Below are 19,413 nucleotides of genomic sequence, written 5' to 3'. Positions count from 1 at the left end.
TGCAAAAAAAATCAATTTCAACTTCTCGCGGGGAAAAAAAGATCTTGCAAAGTTGGAATTGATTGATTGAACTTTTTAGTCCCACCCAGTCTGCCGTTACCACCGCAACCACGCCCACCCAATGGGCCACACCCACCCTGCACCTGACAATACATAAGTGGGTTTTGGGTTGCAGTTTGGGCACTCAGTCCCTAAAAGGTTTGCCATCACTGTTGTAGGTGTTTCTTGGAAGTCCAAGTTCAGTGGCATTGTCTCTTCAGTACTCAGAGACCTATTGACCACAAAGGGGCACTGGCGTGTAGATGGAGAGTTAAGGATACATTCTGTGTCCTGCCTGCTCTTTCTTTAAGAGATTGCTAATCTGAAGCCCTTTCCTTCTATTTTACCTTACAGGTGCACATATGTGCATGCATACACTCATAGCACAGATGTATTCTGACTCCTCTTCTGATAGGATGGGGTTAGGCGGGCACTAGGTTTTATCAATCTCTATCGATAGTCCTCAATTTACAACCATTTGTTTGACTGCTTGGAGTTACAATGGTACTGAAAAAAGTGACTTGTGACTGGTTTTCACACTTATAGCTGTTGCAGCATCCCTATGGCCACATCACCCGAATTAGAAATGGAAATTTGGGGCTCAATTCTCAAAATTATATTACTACCTGTAATATAATTTCTAAAATAAATCTCCTTTCTGTTATAATCAGTGCTAACCCTTGTTCAGGTCCAATTACACTCTCAGAAATGCTCCTACAAATACATGCAACATTCAGTCCCTCACATGAACCGGTATTCCCAGCCTTTGTCTTGTCTTGATCACTGGAAGAAGATCTTAGTGGGGAAAATGAGGGCTGAGATTGATTGCTACTATCATCTTCTGGCAATAGTAGCTTTCGGTTGATCTGGCTGGGTTACCTTCCCTTATTAAACCCACTATCTTACAGCCTCTAAGATAATGTCCCAATAGCCTAGGATGTCCCCTTACACTCTGCTTACTGGTTCCATGGCCAACTCTTTTCAAGGCTGAAAATTTGCAATCTCAGAAAGCCACAAAAGGGATGAGGTAGGATATAAGCAGGGGACAAAGTACTGTATAACTATAATAAAGATCAATAGTAATATTTCAGGGCAGATTACTGTGTAATCAATCAAAAGTTTCTAGTTCCTCCACTAATTGCCATTACTATTACTATTTAGAGACAATATAGCAGAATAAATTGGAGCTTGAAAAGATGAGGCAGAGGTTTCAGGTCAACTGGAATCTGAGACTTGGTTATTAAAATTAGAAAAACTGTGATTCTCCTTGAACTGTAGGAGGAGAAACTGGTACTGTAGTCCCTTGTCTTTGTCCCCAGCCAGAAGAAGACCGCTACAAGATGATGCTGAGTAAGAGTGACAGTGAAAATATTGCCAGTAATTACTTCCGCTCAAAACGAGCCAGCCAGATTCTCAATGCTGACCCCAGGAAGAGTCTAGGTAAATCCCTTCAGGTGCTCTTTATTTATTTTTCTCTGGGAAACTGCCTGCTTAATACCATCTCACATGTGTTGAATAATTGTACAGAAGAGTACTACAATTTCACTCATCAGAATCTCAGAGGCATCTAAAGAGAGAAAATCTTCTTTTCCCCTCTTAACATTTCTGTCCTTGGGGAAGAAATCATTTTCTCTGTCCCCAAGACTGGCAGATGTTGTACTTTTATGGGAGGGCTGAGAAATCATGACATCAGTTCTATATTATTCTTTAAACTATTCCATTATTCATTACAAGTATTCCTCACTTAGTCACTTTTTGTTTAGCAAGAGTTCGAAGTTTTAGCGGCACTGAATGAATGGTTCTTAAGCCGTGTCCCTGACATTATAGCCATTGCAGTGCCCCCCGCATAATCAAAATGCTGGTGCATTTTGGTGATTACCAAAATGCTGGTGCTGGTGATTACCTATAAAGCCCTAAATGGCATGGGTCCGGATTACTTACGGGATCACCTGCTGCCGGCGTCATCTTCTCTTCATCCTGTGTGCTCCCACAGAGAGGGCCTCCTCAGGATGCCGTCGGTCAGAGAGTGCCAGCTGGCGGCCCCCAGGGGGAGAGCATTCTCTGTGGGCGCACCAGCCCTTTGGAATCAATTACCGGTTGAGCTCCGGATGGCTCCTGACCTTCGATCTGAAAACCTACTTATTTGAACAGGCCGGCCTGGTCTAGGGTTTGGGGTATTTTTAACTATTTATTGTTAGGGCTAAATTTATTTATTTATTTATTTATTTATTTATTTAAATTTGTATACCGCCCTTCTCCCAAAGGACTCAGGGCGGTGAACAGGGCAATACATATCAAAAACAAGATACAAAAATTAAAAACGATTAAACAAAATGCCCACGAATAAGTTAAAACACATTAAAAGTAGGTTAAAACACATTAATAAAACCCAACCCCATCCCATCAGGCCAGGCCAGCTTGTTCGAAAAGGTAGGTTTTGAGATCGCGCCGGAAGGAGCGGAGGTCAGGCGCCATCAGGAGCTCGACCGGAAGATGGTTCCTGTTCTGAACCAGCCCTCTTCTCGCACCCCTAATCAAAAGAAGAGACTGGAAAGCGTCCAAGGCTAAAAGGCTTCTGCCAAGATTTAATAGTAAACACACAAGAGCTTATCTTCTCAAGCAAAAGAGTTGCTTTCAGCAACCAGCCCCTCCCCAAACACTCCTTTTATAGAGAGCTCAGGGCGTGGTCTCCCTGTGCCTCCTCCCGAGGAGTCCCATAGCCTTTCTTTGTTTGTCCCTGCTCGACTGCCTCCTGCGTCGGGCGTCCTTGAACAGGGCCAGCTGTGGGTCATCATCCTCCGCACTCTCGGGCTCACACAGCTGAGCAGAGGTTCCCGGCTGAGGACTCTGCAAAGTCTCCAAATCATCATCAGCCGGTTCGTTTCCCTCCTCCCCCACATCTGAGTCCTCCGATACATCGGAGCCGGCTGTCGGACCCACAGGCTGACCCTGAGTCACAACACTATCCCGCACCACAGGGCCCTTCCCCCGGGTCTGCCGATCCGGATGCGGTCGGGATGGGAACTGTTCGTGAAACGCAGTCACCAACGCAGGGGCATGAACGGCGGTCGCGTCTTCCCATGTGAAGTCCTCCGGCCCGTACCCTTTCCACTCGATCAGGTACTGGAAGCGACCTTTCAGCCAGCGGGAATCCCTGATGCTGGCGACCTCGTACTCGGGGGTGCTGTCGCCATCACGAGGTCCTGATGGGGGAGGTTCCGCTTGGCGAAGTGGACAAGCCGGTTGTTCGGGGACCAACAAGGACCGATGGAAGACGGGGTGCACGCGCAGGGAACGTGGCAGAGTTAAACGATAGGCGACCGGGTTGATGACGGCCTCGACTGGGAACGGTCCAAGGTAACGGTGGTCCAGCTTCCTCGCCGGCCGAGTGGATGGTAGGTTCCTGGTGGACAGCCAGACCCGATCCCCCACCGATAGTGGAGGCGTATCCCTTCTCGACCGATCGGCGAACCTCTTGTAGTCGGCCTTGGCCTTCTCCAGCTGCCGTCGCACCAACCGATGGATCGCCTGTAACTCCGCCATGAATTCGTTCGCTGCCGGCTCCGGTGAGTCCACGGGAGAAAGGGGGAAAAACCGGGGGTGATAACCCACATTGGCCAAGAACGGTGTCATCTGCGTGGAGGTGTGCTGCGAGTTGTTAAAGGCAAACTCGGCTATGGCCAAATAGTCCACCCAATTGTCCTGCTGCAGGTTAACGTAGCAGCGCAGATACTGCTCTAAGATGCCGATGACCTTCTCGGTACCCCCGTCGGTCTGAGGATGATGCGCGGACGAGAGGCAAACCTTAATGTCCAACGCCCGCATCAACTCCTGCCAGAAGCGGGCTGTAAACTGGGCCCCCCTATCGGAGACGACTCTATCGGGAAGGCCGTGCAGCCGGAACACCTGTTGGATGAACATGCGACTAGTGGCGCGAGCTGACGGTAAGCCGCGACAGGGGATGAAGTGCGCCATCTTGGTCAACATGTCCACCACCACAAACACTGTCGTGAAGCCGGAGGATGGGGGTAGATCCATCAGAAAGTCCATGGACACAGCCCCCCAGGGTCTCTTGGGCGTTGGCAAAGGCTGCAGTAAACCAGGCGGGGCCCCTGTCGCTGACTTGGCCTGCCTGCATGGGACGCAGGAGGTGACATAAGACTGGACATCGTGTCGGACTCGGGGCCACCAGAATGTACGGGAGACCAGGTTCAGAGTCTTGAACAGGCCAAAATGCCCCGCAGCCGGGTTATCATGACATTGGCTGAGGACGAGTCCCCTGAGTGGCCCTCCTGGAACATAGAGCCGGTCACGATAATACAGGAGTCCATCCGTGACCGACCAAGGCGAATCTGGCCCCACCTCTTCCTTCCGCTGAGCCACCCACGCCTCCTGCTGCTGCGCCTCCCGGATCCGAGCCCGTATATCCACCGGCTCCCGCACCGCAGCAAAAGACTCGACGGGGATCACGGTCCTGGGCGGAAGCTTGTCTTCCACTCGGGTGTACTCGGGCTTCCTGGACAGAGCATCCGCTCTCTGGTTGTGCCCGCTTGGTATGTACCGCACCCGGAAGTCAAACCTCGCAAAGAAGAGGGACCACCGGATCTGGCGTTGGTTCAAATTCCGAGCGGTCTGCAGGCTTTCCAGATTCTTGTGGTCCGTCCGGACCTCGATTTGATGCCGCGCCCCCTCCAGATGATGCCTCCAAGCCTCGAACGCCGCCTTGATGGCCAGCAGCTCCTTCTCCCAGATGGTATAGTTGCGCTCCGAGGGATTCAATTTCCGAGAGTGATACGCGCAAGGGAAAAGGGTACCGTTGGGCGTCGCTGCCTGGAGCAACACGGCCCCAATGGCAATGTCGGAGGCGTCCGCCTCCACGACAAACGGCCGTTGCGGGTCAGGATGCTTCAAGATGGGCTCCTTCATGAAGGCGTCCTTCAAAGCTTGGAACGCCTGTTGTTCGGGGGCGTTCCACTGGAACCGAGTCTTCTTCTGCAGGAGCCGGGTGAGGGGGGCTGTCAAGGCAGCAAAGCCAGGGATGAATGTCCGATAGTAGTTGGCAAATCCAAGAAGTCGCTGAATATCCTTCACGCGACGCGGGGGTTGCCAACTCTGCAACGACTCAACTTTACTCGGTTCCATGGCGATGCCCTCAGGAGAAATGCGGTGACCCAAGAAATCAATGGTCACCTGGTAGAACTGGCACTTCTCCAACTTGGCAAACAGCCGATGTTTCCGGAGGCGCTGCAGGACCTGACGGAGATGCTGATGATGCGCTTCACGCGACGGGGAGTAAATCAGGATGTCGTCCAGGTAAATCACAACAAACTGGTCCAACAGATCCCGAAAGATGTCATTCATAAAATGCTGAAACACAGCAGGGGCGTTGGTCAGGCCAAACGGCATCACCGTGTACTCGAAATGTCCATAGCGAGTACCAAACGCCGTCTTCCACTCATCACCCGGCCGAACCCTGACGAGGTTGTAAGCTCCACGCAGGTCCAGTTTCGTGAAGATCTTAGCCTCCCGGAGTCGGTCCAAGAGCTCGGGGATGAGGGGCAGCGGGTAGCGGTTACGCACCGTGATAGCGTTGAGTTTCCGGTAGTCACAGCAAAGCCGTAACTCGCCCGACTTCTTTTTGACGAAGAGCACGGGCGCAGACACTGGCGAGGACGAGGGCCGGATGAAACCACGAGCCAAGTTCTTTGTCAGGAAGTCCCACAATGCAGCCAACTCGGGCTCCGACATGGAGTACAAACGCCCCACTGGGAGAGGCGCATCAGGGACTAGGTCAATGGAGCAGTCGTAGGGCCTGTGCGGGGGTAATTGGTCCGCCTCTGACTCGCTGAACACGTCAGCAAAGTCGGACAGTTCGGGAGGCAAGGAAACCCTTGGGGAACCCTCCACCTGGCCGGCACAGATATGGCGGGTGTGGTCCACGCACTGCAAACTTGGGAAGGTGACCAAGTTCTGAGACCAATAGATCTGTGGATCATGCGCCCGGAGCCATGCCAGTCCCAAGACCACGGGGAAGTGCAGATCCGAAGTGACGTAGAACTGAATGGCCTCCACATGGGTACTGATGGCCATACACACGGGTTGCGTGGCGGCCGTGATAGGCCCGGACAGGAGCACTCGACCATCGATGGTCTCCACAAGCATGGGCGGATCCACTGGACACTGGGGAACAGCCCATTTGGCCACAAAGGCCGAATCCATAAAGTTAGTGGTAGCCCCAGAGTCAATTAAGGCATGGACCGGAATCCCCTCTGGCTTGCCAGGGAGGATCAGTCGTGCCTCCAAAATCAAATGCCGTGGAGGTTCACAGGCACCGTCGGAACGGCGTCGCTCGGCGTGATCGTTGTGGGTCGCCCGATCTTTCACACCGTCTAGATCGGGCTCGGGCTGTTTCCCGATAGCAAAGCAGGGGACTTTCTCGGGGCAGGCTTGGTCACTGACGCCCGCTGACGCTTCTTCGGGCAAGAAGCAGCCAAATGTCCAGGGTCCCCACAGTAAAAACACAACCCCTCCGATCGTCGTCTGTCCATTTCCGTCACCGAGAGACGGGACCTGGCGGCACCCAGCTCCATTGGCTCCTCCCTCTGGACTGGGGGCTCACGCACAACAGGAGCGGCAGGGGTCTGTGGGGTGGCACGGCGACTCTTACGCTGCTGCAGCCGGGCATCGATCCGCAGACAAAGATGGATCAGCCCATTCAGGTCTGAGGGAATGTCCACGCGGGCCAGCTCATCCAACATCTCCTCTGACAAGCCATCCTGAAAGGCATCCACGAGCGCAGCCTCATTCCAGGCGGAATCCTGGCTAAGCAGCCGGAAATCGCTGATATAGGCCTGTAGAGGGCGCTGACCCTGCCTCAAAGCTTTCAGGCGTCGGGTAGCAGTCTGCGCCTTAATCGGGTCCTCGTACATGAGGCGCATATGGTCACAAAACCCCCAAAAGTTATCCAACAAAGGGCTAGGCTGTGCCAACAGAGGTGTGCCCCAACGAGCTGCATCTCCCGACAGAAGGCTCAACACGAATCCCACCTTATCTCGGTCAGTGGGGAAATCAGCTGCTCTCACGCTGATATAAAGCTGGCATTGTCCCAGGAAGGCAGGAAACAGTTCTGGTTTACCAGCAAATTTATCCGGCATAGCTATCTGACATTTCCTCCTGGGTGGGGGGGCAGCATGTACCTGAGCCTGCAGTTGTGCCACCTGAGTGGCCAGCAAGGTGAGTTGCTGGTTGAGCTGGGCATTCTCGGCAAGAAGCTGCTCCATCGTAGTATTAAGGGGTGGGGGGCTGAAAGCAAACTGTTCTGAACCAGCCCTCTTCTCGCACCCCTAATCAAAAGAAGAGACTGGAAAGCGTCCAAGGCTAAAAGGCTTCTGCCAAGATTTAATAGTAAACACACAAGAGCTTATCTTCTCAAGCAAAAGAGTTGCTTTCAGCAACCAGCCCCTCCCCAAACACTCCTTTTATAGAGAGCTCAGGGCGTGGTCTCCCTGTGCCTCCTCCCGAGGAGTCCCATAGCCTTTCTTTGTTTGTCCCTGCTCGACTGCCTCCTGCGTCGGGCGTCCTTGAACAGGGCCAGCTGTGGGTCATCATCCTCCGCACTCTCGGGCTCACACAGCTGAGCAGAGGTTCCTGGCTGAGGACTCTGCAAAGTCTCCAAATCATCATCAGCCGGTTCGTTTCCCTCCTCCCCCACATCTGAGTCCTCCGATACATCGGAGCCGGCTGTCGGACCCACAGGCTGACCCTGAGTCACAACAGTTCCATAAATCCGGTGCGCCGACAGAGAATGCCCTCCCCCTGGGGGCCACCAGTCAGCATTCTTTGACCGGTGGCACCCTGAGGAGGCACTCTCTGTGGGAGCGTACTGGGCGGAGGGAAGTTGACGCCGGCCACAAGTGCTCCCCAAGGTATTCCGGACCCATGCCATGTAGGGCTTTAATTTAATCTTACTTTTAACTTTTGTATGTAGTACTTTTATTGCCCTGTACACCGCCCTGGGTCCTTCAGGAGAAGGGTGGTGTAGAAATTCAATAAATAAATAAATAAATAAATAAATAAATAAATAAATAAATAAATAAATAAATAAATTAAATTAAGGTACTTGGCAGCTTGCCTGCACTTATGACTACTGTACAGGGGCACTTCAACTCCATCCAGCCACCTATTCCCTCTCCATCTCTGCCAGTTTGGGCACCCTCCACAGTGATATTCCTTGGCAATGGTGCCACTTGTACTGAATCAGAGGCAGAGCAGTCTCAGCTAGCTGCCACTACCTTATTTCAGCCCTAGTACTGCCACCACCGAATGTTGCCTCAAGCCCTACACCATGGCCTGCCATCCCAGCACCACAACACAAAGATCCAGCTGTCCCTGCTCCCCTGCACTCCTCGTGGTCTGCCAAGTTCAGAAAACCTTTGGAAAAGTTTTGAGCCTCCCCAACCCCACCCCACCCTGAAACATCACCAAAACGAGGTGTGGAATTTGGAGAATGGCAGGTACAGCCTCAGGAAGAAGTCCTGGGGCGGCCAGCTGCTGTCTTGCAAAGGGTCACGCCATAAATGCTTTGTCAGCATCAGGAGGAAAATGGCCAGGGTCAGCTGGAAGCAGCTGGGTCTGTAGAATGCAGGGCAGCAGGCATAACTGGGACTTTGGCCTGTGGCACTGGGGTGGCTGGCCATGGCATACAGCTTGACACAGCACTCCTCAGCGGCAGCACTGGGGGTGAAGTAGAGGCCTGAAAGTGGTGGCAGCTGGCTGAGGAATGTCACTGTGCAGGGTAGCCAAAATGGAAAGTGTGTGTGTGGCAGGGGGGAGAATAGGTGGGGGGGGATTTAAGAGGAGGCAGTTCTTACTGAGGCTCAGAGCTGGGAGGGACCAAGCTAGAAATGGCTTGGATTGGGGTGGGTCATCACTTAACGACTGGTGGGATCCAGTTAGTGACAGTAGCAGCGACCCTGTTCTGATTCAGCGTCAGCCTGTGGTTTTGGCAGCTGAGTCGGACGATTCTGAAGAGGAGGAGGAGGAGGGGTTTGGAGAGCCTTTGGTGTCAGAGGAAGTTTCTGATGCACCGCAGAACTCTCAGCCAGGCCCGTCCTGTCTTGTTCCTCCTCAGACCCAGCTGTGTGAGCATGAAGGATTGGAAGAAGCCGATCCACAGCTGGCTCTGTTCAGGGACACTAGGAGCAGGAGGCAATCTAGCAGAACTGAGCAGAGGAAAGCAATGAGGCAACTCAGGAGAAGGCAATGAGAAGCCACGCCTTGAGACTGCTGTTTAAAAGGGGAGGTGCTGGTTGCTGAAGGCAACCGTTCGAAGATCTTCTGATAGAGTCGTGGTCTGTTATTGTTTAACTCTTGTTTAACCTTTTTGGTTTAAGTCTTGTTTGAACTTTTCGTTTAGCTTTTGTAAATAAATTTGGTTGGGTTATTTCCAGCCTGTTGATTATAAAAAGGGGTTGTCCCTGACATTCCAACAGGGCCGGTCGTAGGCTGGAACAGAACAGACTCCTGGGATTGCTGTTGCTAAGTGATGTGGTCATGTGATATTGCACTTTATGACCATGCTGCTTAGCAACAGAAATTCCAGTCCCATTTACTATTGTTGACTACCTGTATATATCACATAATTGTACAGAAATTTTAACGAGCCTTTGCCCACAAAATGAACATAGAGCATTATTGCAAGACATTTGGACAAATTTCTCCTGAGGAGGATGGAGGATGGATAGTGAGGCTTTGTTGTTGGTGTTCCTGAAATTAAACTACTCGTTTTGTTTTGTTTTTCCCTCTGCAGTTTCCCAGAACTCGCCTCCTTTACTGAACAGCAGCACCTCCATGCTGTCTTCCAGCCTGATATCTATTCCCTCTGCCCAAACCTTGGAGATGCCCCAACCACGCCCCTTCCGCCTGGAATCTCTGGACTTCCCCTCCCCTTCAGCCAAGACAAAACGCAAGAAAAGCAGGAACAACCTGAATGGTGACCCCCTCTGACTGATGGAACAGTTGTCTGACTGCTGTTCTCTCTGGCCAATAACTAGGCCTTCTTCACTGGCATCCTGTTGGTGGCCACTGCTGAGGTTCCAAGAACCCAAGGCTTTTCTTTCCCATTTGGGGAGAGTGAAAGCAATTAAAAGGTGCTTCCCAAAGTCCATCCGTCTGATCAGCCCTCCATGTTCAATTTGGGGCTGGCACCTCATATCACAACCCATTCCTTCGCTATTTTGTACTCATGTGCCCAGGCTTCCTCTCCAAATCATTGCTCTACCCAGCAACAGGAAGGGAAATAGTCCCAGAAGACATGGAGTGAAAGTTCCTGGCCATAAGCTTCTCTCCTCCTCAACCCACCACCTCCTGCATTTTCCTTGGAAGTCCCTGGAAGCCGCAAGATGGCCGAATACATCATTGGCTTACCTGCTCATTTTGATCCTGATTCTGCTATCCTTTTGGAATTCATGGGAAGAGTGAGAGAGGACAGACAAGTTGCTGGCTCAGCTTCAATGGAAGGCTGAGAAATGAGGGACCTCTCAAGAAGAGAAAGCTTCTTGAGTAAATTGGGAACTCAGCTTAAAAGATGGATGGAACCAAAACTGTTTAGTTCAGGTTGTGGGTGAAGAGTGAGTAGTTATTATTACTCCCAACAGGGCAATTGTAATTGCCAGGCAAAATATAAGTGCACTGCTGATCTAGGGTGGAGATCTAAGGATGAGTGTCCAAGAATTGCTGTCCCAAGCCAGTTGCATGAGAAAGTGGAAGGACAGGAGAAGCTGGCTCTGGTTGTCCTCCAGCAGAGTTTCTTGCTCTTTTTGTTCATTCTGGCACCTATTAGTGATTCTGCTTCATTCATCTATAGAACAGCTCTTACCTGAGGGAAGAAATAAATGGGAGAGAGAGGACTTGGACTTTACCTAATAATCCTTTCCCAAATCATCCTTCTCAGAACTTTCCATAAAACATTACACCTCATTGGGTTGTGGTTTTTTTGCCTTTGGCACTTGGGTGCCAGAGCACATTCTTTTTTTATGAAAGACTTAATGTAGCCATCCTGAACCTTCCAAATATTGTTTTCCATGTTTCTTCTGTAACCTGAGATCGCTTCAGTCTGGAATCTGCTACTGCCTTCTTCCTCGCTATAACAAGAAGAAAAAAACAACAACCCTCTAGTAACAGCAGCCCTACTGCCACGTCTCAGCCACCGCTTTCTTCTGAGCCGACCAGAGGAAGCTGGAAAAGCCAGTCTGTTTCAAGTTGCAGAGCCAGCAGCAAAACAGAAGCTTCTGATTTGCACAACAGTTCACCCAGCTGAGAATAATAGATCAGGGGTGTTGGGGGGGGGAGGGAACCAGTACTGCTGCCATTTGTGTAGGATTCACATTTTACTTTTAGACACTGCTCTGTGTTATTGATTTGTTCACATCCACCTTTTCCCCTGAGTATAATAAATGGTCTGTTAAGACAACTTCAGCTTGATTGCTTCCCAGCCCAAGGTGGCCTATTGCTGGCTAGCATTCAAAAGAGGTTGCTTTTTGATGATGTGAAAGAAGAAGAGAGAATCTTTGCCAACTTTAAGGGTTCCTCATATTTTGCTCCAAATAATTAGTGCTCATAATGACATCTTTCTCTTCTTGCTCAACCAGAATGGGAGCACTGTCTCCCCAGAATCTTCTTAGCAGCACAAGCCATTTGTCCTGGCTAGTCTTTGGGAACACAAAAATGTCCTGGTTGAAGAGTAACTTACTCAACAAAAAGAGTCATTGAATTGCTATGAGGAAGTTATTGCTGAATACCAAGAATAACTGGGATATAATATGGGCTACCTTAGGGTTTTCAAACTCAGTCAGGTGTATCATCAAAATTTGAGATTTGGGTGTTGCAAAGTTGGTACTGAGGTTCTAACACTTACTAATTGAAATAATATCATATAGCTATTTTTTCCATGGAATGAAAAGAAAGGTGGAAGATACAAAATGCTTGAAGGCCTTCTCCATTTCACCTAGATGTTGTGACAAAATATCTTCTTTTCTGTTGTGCCTGCATGACATTGCCTTCATCTTATCCCGAGCCTGTTGAGTGAGACAAGCTTGGGTCATCCATTGGGCTAAAGTAGTTTTTCTCCCCTTATTTCAACACCATCCAAAGGCAGCCTCAAGGTGTGTAAAATCTGTTAGGTTTTGTTGCCTAAAAAACCAATGCAATCCTAGGTTGCATTAACAGAGGAATAGAATCAAGGTCACATGAAGTATTAGTACCATTTTATAAAGCCTTAGTAAGACCATAGTTTGAATACTACATCTAATTTTGGTCACCATATTATAAAAAAGATGAGACTCTGGAAAAAGTTCAGAAAAGAACAAAGAGTATTAGGGGGCTAAAGGCTAAAACATCTGAAGAAGGGTTGCAGGAATTGGGTATGTCTAGTCTAGTGAAGGAGTAGGGGGTGACATAATGTTCCAATATTTGAGGGACTGCTACAGAGAAGAGGGGGTCAACTTGTTTTCCAAAGCACCAGAAGGCAATATAAGAAGCAATGGATTGAAACTAATTAAGGAGAGAAGCAACCTAGAACTAAGGAGAAATTTCCTAATGGTGAGAACAATCAACCAGTGGAATGACTTGCCTTCAGAAGTTGTGGGTACTTCATCACTGGAGGCTTTTAAAAAAGAGACTGGACAGCCATTTGTCTGGAATGTTGAGCAGGGGGTTGGACTAGAAGACCTCCAAGGTTTCTACCCTGAGAGGAAGCAGGTGATGGGTAGTGCCTGGGAACAGGGACCATAGAAGCAGTATAGACAGCGGGGACAGTAAATTTCATGCTGGCGTAGTTTTCAGCCAGCTCAAGAATAGATAGAGTTTGCAATCAAACATGGAGGGAAGCTATTTTAAAGCCCACTAAAACAAAAACAGCCACTGAATGATTTGAAAATGTTACTGGTTTTTCATGTAACCTGCCTCACAAGAAGTACTTCTAGGCAGTCATCCTGTCTCTTTCACAGATTTGTATAGAAGGTCCAGGCAAAGATGTGGTTCCATTGGTCAATTGTCCATGTATGTATATATACATACATAAAAGGTAAAGGTAAAGGTTCCCCCGCACATGCGTGCTAGTCGTTTCCGACTCTAGGGGCCAGTGCTCATCTCCATTTCAAAGCCAAAGAGCCAGCGCTTGTCCGAGGACATCTCCGTGGTCATGTGGCCGGCATGACTAGACGCCAAAGGCGCACGGAATGCTGTTACCTTCCCACCGGAGTGGTCCCTATTTTTCTACTTGCATTTTTACGTGCTTTCGAACTGCTAGGTTGGCAGAAGCTGGGCCGAGTAACAGGCGCTCACTCTGTTACGCGGCACTCGGGATTTGACCCACCAAACTGCCGACCTTCTGATCGACAAGCTCAGCGTCCTAACCCACTGAGCCACCGCGTCCCTTATATACATACATATATCTCTATATATCTATGTAAAAACAAGTTACAGTACACCTGGTTTCTTAATTTAGATATTATGCATTAATATGTATAGCTATTATTTTAAAAGCTCTGGAAGCAAAGCAAACATCACAACAGGGTAGAGCATTGGGCATGAATTGAACAAAACACTACAGCAAATTGAAACTGGTAAGGGAGTCACATCAAGATCTATGCTTGCAGTTTCAGCAGCTAATTCTGAAGAAAGACAGAGTAAGTTTAGACTATTCTTTCCTGGAACCGAACCTCTTTAGTTTGCACCCTCCTCCATTCATTCATTGCCTTTCTTATAAAGAAGTAGAAATTGAAAGCACATGGTGGTGCCCTCAAAGGCTCTGGTGGATAAGAGGAAGAAGAGGGTGAGCCTCCAACATTGCACTTCCTTGTTGGATAAAAGACACATTAATCTGCCCGTCAGCAGCCAACTAAAGCTTAACCTGTTTGGACTATTTCTTGACCTGTATCAGCATAAGAGCAGTTCCCCAATCTATGTCATACTCTGTCCTGAAGATCTGACATGTTGTATGAAAGTCGTTTCCTAGTTTCTCTGCTGCGCTGCAACACAAGCAGAAAACTTTGGGAACATATTGAGTTTTAGCAGCCAATTTTCACTGGAGAATAAGAATGTGAACTCTTGCCATTATAATTTGTAAACCACAATGGATGGCAAGCATCTTGGATGAATCTGATCCTTCTGGCTTATTTCACAAATCATAGTTAAAGCAAACAACAGCTTCAGATCCCTTGTGAATTTAGGGTTAGGGAACAGGATTTAAAAACGTGCCTGATTCTGAAAGCTTCTCATGTATCAGTGTGGTTTTAAACAGCCTGCTTCTGCTTGCATTGTGCCTTCAGAGAGTTGCCAAGGGTTTAGCCAGCCCATCATCTTTTGTCTCCAGTTCGTTTCAGATGAACATCCAAATGCATTCAAACATGTCTCCGTTTCTTCATCTTACCATTAGTATGGTTGTGGGCAGCTTTTAAGTCTAGCCAATACAGGTAATAGAAATGAGTGGAAATGTAAGAGAGCCAGTATAAAATCACATCTTCAAAGCTGCTGTTTAAAGACTTTGCAGGTAGAGATGAGCTAGTTGTGAGTTAGTTTTTGCCCTCATATTATGAAAAAAGAAAGCTTAAAAAAGCAGATGGTAATTAAAATTGAAGCTTGTACTTTAGATGTATATTAAAAGGATGGTTTTCATTGTTCCGTGACTTTTTTTATAAGTCATCTAAAATTTCAGAGATAGTCAGTTGAAAGTTTTAAATTAAGTAGGCAATAAAAAAAGGTCAGATACATTAAATCTATTTACTTAATGAATACCATATTTGAGCATCAAGGTTGGAAAGCTAAACCAACAGCTTTGCAATTTCCAAATTTGCCTTGTAAATATGCAGCGAGGGTGAGAATACATTGCACTAAACCATAATGTGATTAATTTTCTTATGGTTTAGGATACCACTAAACCTAACAGTTTATGGCTTACAAACCATGGTTTATAGCAGAAACATGCAAACTTTTCTGGGCTTGAAGGCCATGCAAAGCCCAACATGTTAGAGAGGCACTTTAAAAAGGTAGTTGCTGTGACTATGTAAAGAAACTAAAGTGGACCTTTTTTTTAAAAAAAAAATTAAATTTCATTAAAATGAACAGCGTCCTGGTGTATCAAACCAAGGAAGGAAGGCCTCTAGTCTAGAAAGCACAGCAGTCAAAAGCCAAAAGTTTCTATTAATTGCTTAGAATTGGCACGCATAGCAAGGAGGAACAACTTTAGAGTATCTTACGTTGTAAAAGGAAAGGGCTGCCCAATTTGAAAGATTCCAAGACTAGCCTACAAGTCCCACTTTAGTAAGGAGAATATTACCCTGATGACATTTTATCTTTTGATCTGGAATCGAGGAGCATGAATTACCCTACAAAGAGCGCTGCTTAAGCCTAATACATGCAATGGAGCCTTTTGGGAAAGTTCCAATGACCCATACGTTAATGTAAAATTTTACATTACAATTTTACATTTACAAATTTATTAGAGTGTGAGATCTCCATCCATGCTTTTTGCCTTTTAATCATTATTTATGATAATCATCTACCACACATTTCTGACGACTACTGATTGTTTATGCAAGAGGTGTTAATAATAACATGCTCTCAGCCACACCATAAGCAACCTTTTCCCTCCCAAGAATGGAATTTAGGCTGATTCATGAGGATTGTTTTTTAAAAAAATTCTAAATGACACACAAATATTATTAGCTTTTTCTGTGTAACAATATCTAGTGTAGAATTCACTAAATATTCAGGCCAAGACATTTTTATTATTCAAGTGATTGTAAGGCTGCTCTCAAACTAAAGGCTCTACTGCAGTAGTGGGATTCAGCCAGTTCGCACCACTTCGGCAAAACCGGTAGCTAATGTTTTGTTGCCCAGGCCCAGAGCGGACTTCCGGAAGCAGCATCCACAGAGAGAACCGGTTGTTCACATATTTGAATCCCACTACTACTCTACTGTAGTAGAGCCAAAGATGCTCTTTCCAGCCTAATTTCTCTGTGCATGTTTGTGTGAGACAGATGGAAGAAAACAGAAGAAAGGCCTACTGAAGACATTGCAATCTGTACCTCGTGTCCAATGCTGCGTGAAAATGTCTAGCAAGCGTCTCCTCTACTCTCATCCTAGGATCGATGTCCTGAAGGACATTGCTGTCCTTGCCCCTTGCTCCAGCCTCTTCTTGACAAGGGAGTGTCCTAAAGTGGATCCCTCCATCTCTATTGAATTTTGATAGCAGGTGGGTGCAGAAAGTTTGGGCTGCCAAGCTCCAGCCCTCAGATCAGAGAAACTGGGGGTCAGGCATAAACGCAGAAAGAGAAAATGTGTGCCTTTCTCCTCAGCCAGAGCATTTGGAATGACCAACATGTAAACATTTAGAGTCCTTGATTACAAGGCCAAGATTCAGGTTCCTGTCCCAGGAGGCTGCTCTGGGCTCTGGGGAGGGAAGACAGAGCATCTAATGCGGGAAGAATTGATGATGGGAAGGGATAAAGATTCTGCTGGCATCTTCCTGTTTATCTGAGCCTCGTTTCTACTAACAAGACCTTCCATTCTGCAGTACGTACATAGTTGAATAATTAGTCAGCCTCAGAAGGAACCAACAATATGAGGAGATGAGCAGGAAAAGGCCCTGCCTTAAGACACCAAAAGCCCTGCCCTTAAAAGAAAGCCCTAGTCTTACTTCCAGCCTGAATCTTCAAGAAGCTTTCATTGTCAAAAGGCACAATATATCTGATGTAAACATTAGAATTATTAGATTCAGGCCTCAGACCCGAAAGGAGTTACCTCATTTCCAAGATGCAAGAACAGATGGCTCTTATTGCTGAAGGAGGGATTCCTTTGACACAACTGGTAGAAACTCAGTAGGTGACTTTCATCAGCTGTTAATGCCTCAAGAGAGATGGAAGGAGAAGATGGATTTAGGAAGACAGCAACCCCCCCCCCCCCGAGAAAGAAATATTTTGGGGGATATTTAAAAAGGCAGAATATATTTCCTCAAAGGAATAATAGAAAATCTTAGGCAGAACACCCTCCCCCCCAAGTCTCTGTGCCCCAAACAGAAACCAGCTCTGTAGAAATACACATTTGATAATCCTTTCAGAAAGACTGGAGCCAGGAAGCTTAAAGCTGATGGGGTTAGAATGACAAAAATCCCTAGAACCAACAACCCCTCACCCCAAAAAAATCCAACACAGGTCATAGCCATCAGCCACAGGCCCAGGAAAGTCGGACAAGACCTTTAGGACATAATAGGATCAACACACCACCATTAGAATACCAGAAGGGCACACTGAACTTCAGGTCAAAGTTCATGCCACAGGAACAACCCGAACACAAAAGCCCAAGAAGGTATAAAAACCCACCTCTCCCAGCACCATGTGGTCAGCTACCCCAGGAACAGGCTGCTATCACTGAAGTTTCTGGCAACTCAATAAACAAGAACCTTATTTCCTAAAGCAGTCACCATTTGTTTATTCCTGGCTTGGACTGGACCCTGATGAAGATTTTTCTTTCATCAGGGAGAAAGAAGATAGAAAGAGGAATTGTGAGACTTAGGGAAAATGTATGTCTTCAGCTGTTGCTGTATCTTCATGTCATGTATTTTCATATCCATCACTGATTTTCTGGTTTTTCTGATTTGCTGCTTTGCAATGGGATATCTGTATTTTTGTTCCCTTTTTGCCAAAATTTGCTATTTGTAACACACTAATGTTCTAGAAAAATGTACTGTATGTGCCTTAATATTTTTGTGTCCATTTCCACTTCTTTAATAAATTCTCACCAACTAACCAATTTACCTTCTTGTTCTAATGTTGGGAATCATTTACTTGCAATAATCTAACCCATTAACCCATGAAATGACACCATCTTTGTCCTTGATATGTTAAAATGCAAGTTCATACTCCTAGCTGCAACATGTGGTCTATCATTCAATTGCTCAGTCAACTAAATGGCATCATCTGCATACAGAAGGCACAAGCATTCATGAACTCTGCTGTGATAAGGGCATGAGTGACTCTTGTCAGAACTCCTACTCCAAGAAAGTCACAAATGTTGCAACATTACAAACTGTTCCCCCACCCCCAAGTAGGTAGAAAAACTTGTCCTCTGGCAAAAGAGCTGTGGCATCAATAGCATCAATTCCAACCCATATCCTAGTAATAGCAATTGTTGATTCTCAAAGCTCTGTTAAAAGAATTTTATTTTTACAGCTTTCCAAAAGGATAGGTGCCAACTAAACTTGGGGCTGGATGGGCAGGATAGGCTGCTCCATCAAAGAGAGCAGCCATAGAATAACATTGTCTCCAAGATCCTATTCCTCTTGTCCCATCCCATGTGGACAAGAGACAATGAACAGCCTAACCCAGGATGAGTGTGTAGAAGATGGGTGGGCTCCATATTTTTTATTTTATTTTTTTTATTTTAATTCCATTTATATCCTGCCCTTCTCCGAAGACTCAGGGCGGCTTACAAGCTTAGCAGTAGCCTTCATATATGCCTGTTTATTAGGGCTTTCACACACACCCCAGCAGCATTATTACAAAGTCAGCTTAATTGCCCCCAACAATCTGGGTCCTCATTTTACCTACCTCGGAAGGATGGAAGGCTGAGTCATCCTTGAGCCTGGTGGGACTCGAACCTGCACTAATTGCAGGCAGGTGGTGTTACTTAAGGAGGCATTAGGCCACTGCTCCACCAAGGCTCCTATTGAGAAGATGCTCCTAAAAGTCCCTGAAACCAAACCAATGGAGGGCATTAAAAACCAACACCTTGAATTGTACGTATCTGAAGACTACCATAGTCTAATATAATGTGCATTACACAGGTTATTGTGAGTGTAGTTGGCTACTACATTTTGGATCAATTGCTGTTTCCATATGGCCTTCAAAGGCAGCTCTACATAAAGCATTTTGAAAGGAGGAGGAGGGGCGCTAAAATGACAATCCTCTCCCCATCTGCTGTGCATCATGTCATCTGTTCCAGTGACCTCATTGTCTTTAGGAAGAGTGCCTCTGCATTCCCTGTAGGAATATTATTTGCTAGACATTCTGTTTCTGTGCTTATTGCTCATCAAGTTACAACTCTCATAAAAAAGAGTCTCCTGCAATAGTCGAAAATAGGATGAATTGTGGTTAAATGTCCCAAAGAGATCATTTGATTCTTGTCATCCACAAATTATTTTCTCTTCTATGTATTCCTGTGTTTTGACAGAAGCTATGAAGTCTTTCATGTGAACACTGTGGTCTACTACCGCCGTGAGTCCTTCGGGAGAAGGGCGGTATATAAATAAAATTATTATTATTATTATTATTATTATTATTATTATTATTATTATTATTATTATTATTATTATTATTA

General features: G+C 46.9%; 1 protein-coding gene across 1 annotated transcript in view; it reads left to right on the top strand.

Moving 5' to 3' along the window:
• Nucleotides 1-10,044, top strand: part of KIF17 (kinesin family member 17) — a gene marked incomplete at both ends in the record, with an annotated part of 38,017 nt that extends 27,973 nt beyond the window's left edge. The window contains 2 exons of the mRNA XM_083351596.1: nucleotides 1,359-1,479; nucleotides 9,848-10,044. Coding sequence (XP_083207722.1) covers nucleotides 1,359-1,479; nucleotides 9,848-10,044 — 318 coding nt within the window. The remainder of the gene's footprint in view (nucleotides 1-1,358; nucleotides 1,480-9,847) is intronic.
• Nucleotides 10,045-19,413: the final 9,369 nt, after the last annotated feature.

The sequence above is a fragment of the Vipera ursinii genome (assembly GCF_947247035.1).
Source record: "Vipera ursinii genome assembly, chromosome: 2".
NCBI classification, from domain to species: Eukaryota; Metazoa; Chordata; class Lepidosauria; order Squamata; family Viperidae; genus Vipera; species Vipera ursinii.
Note: the sequence above shows the minus strand (reverse complement) of the source record. Positions and strands in the feature narration are given on the sequence as shown.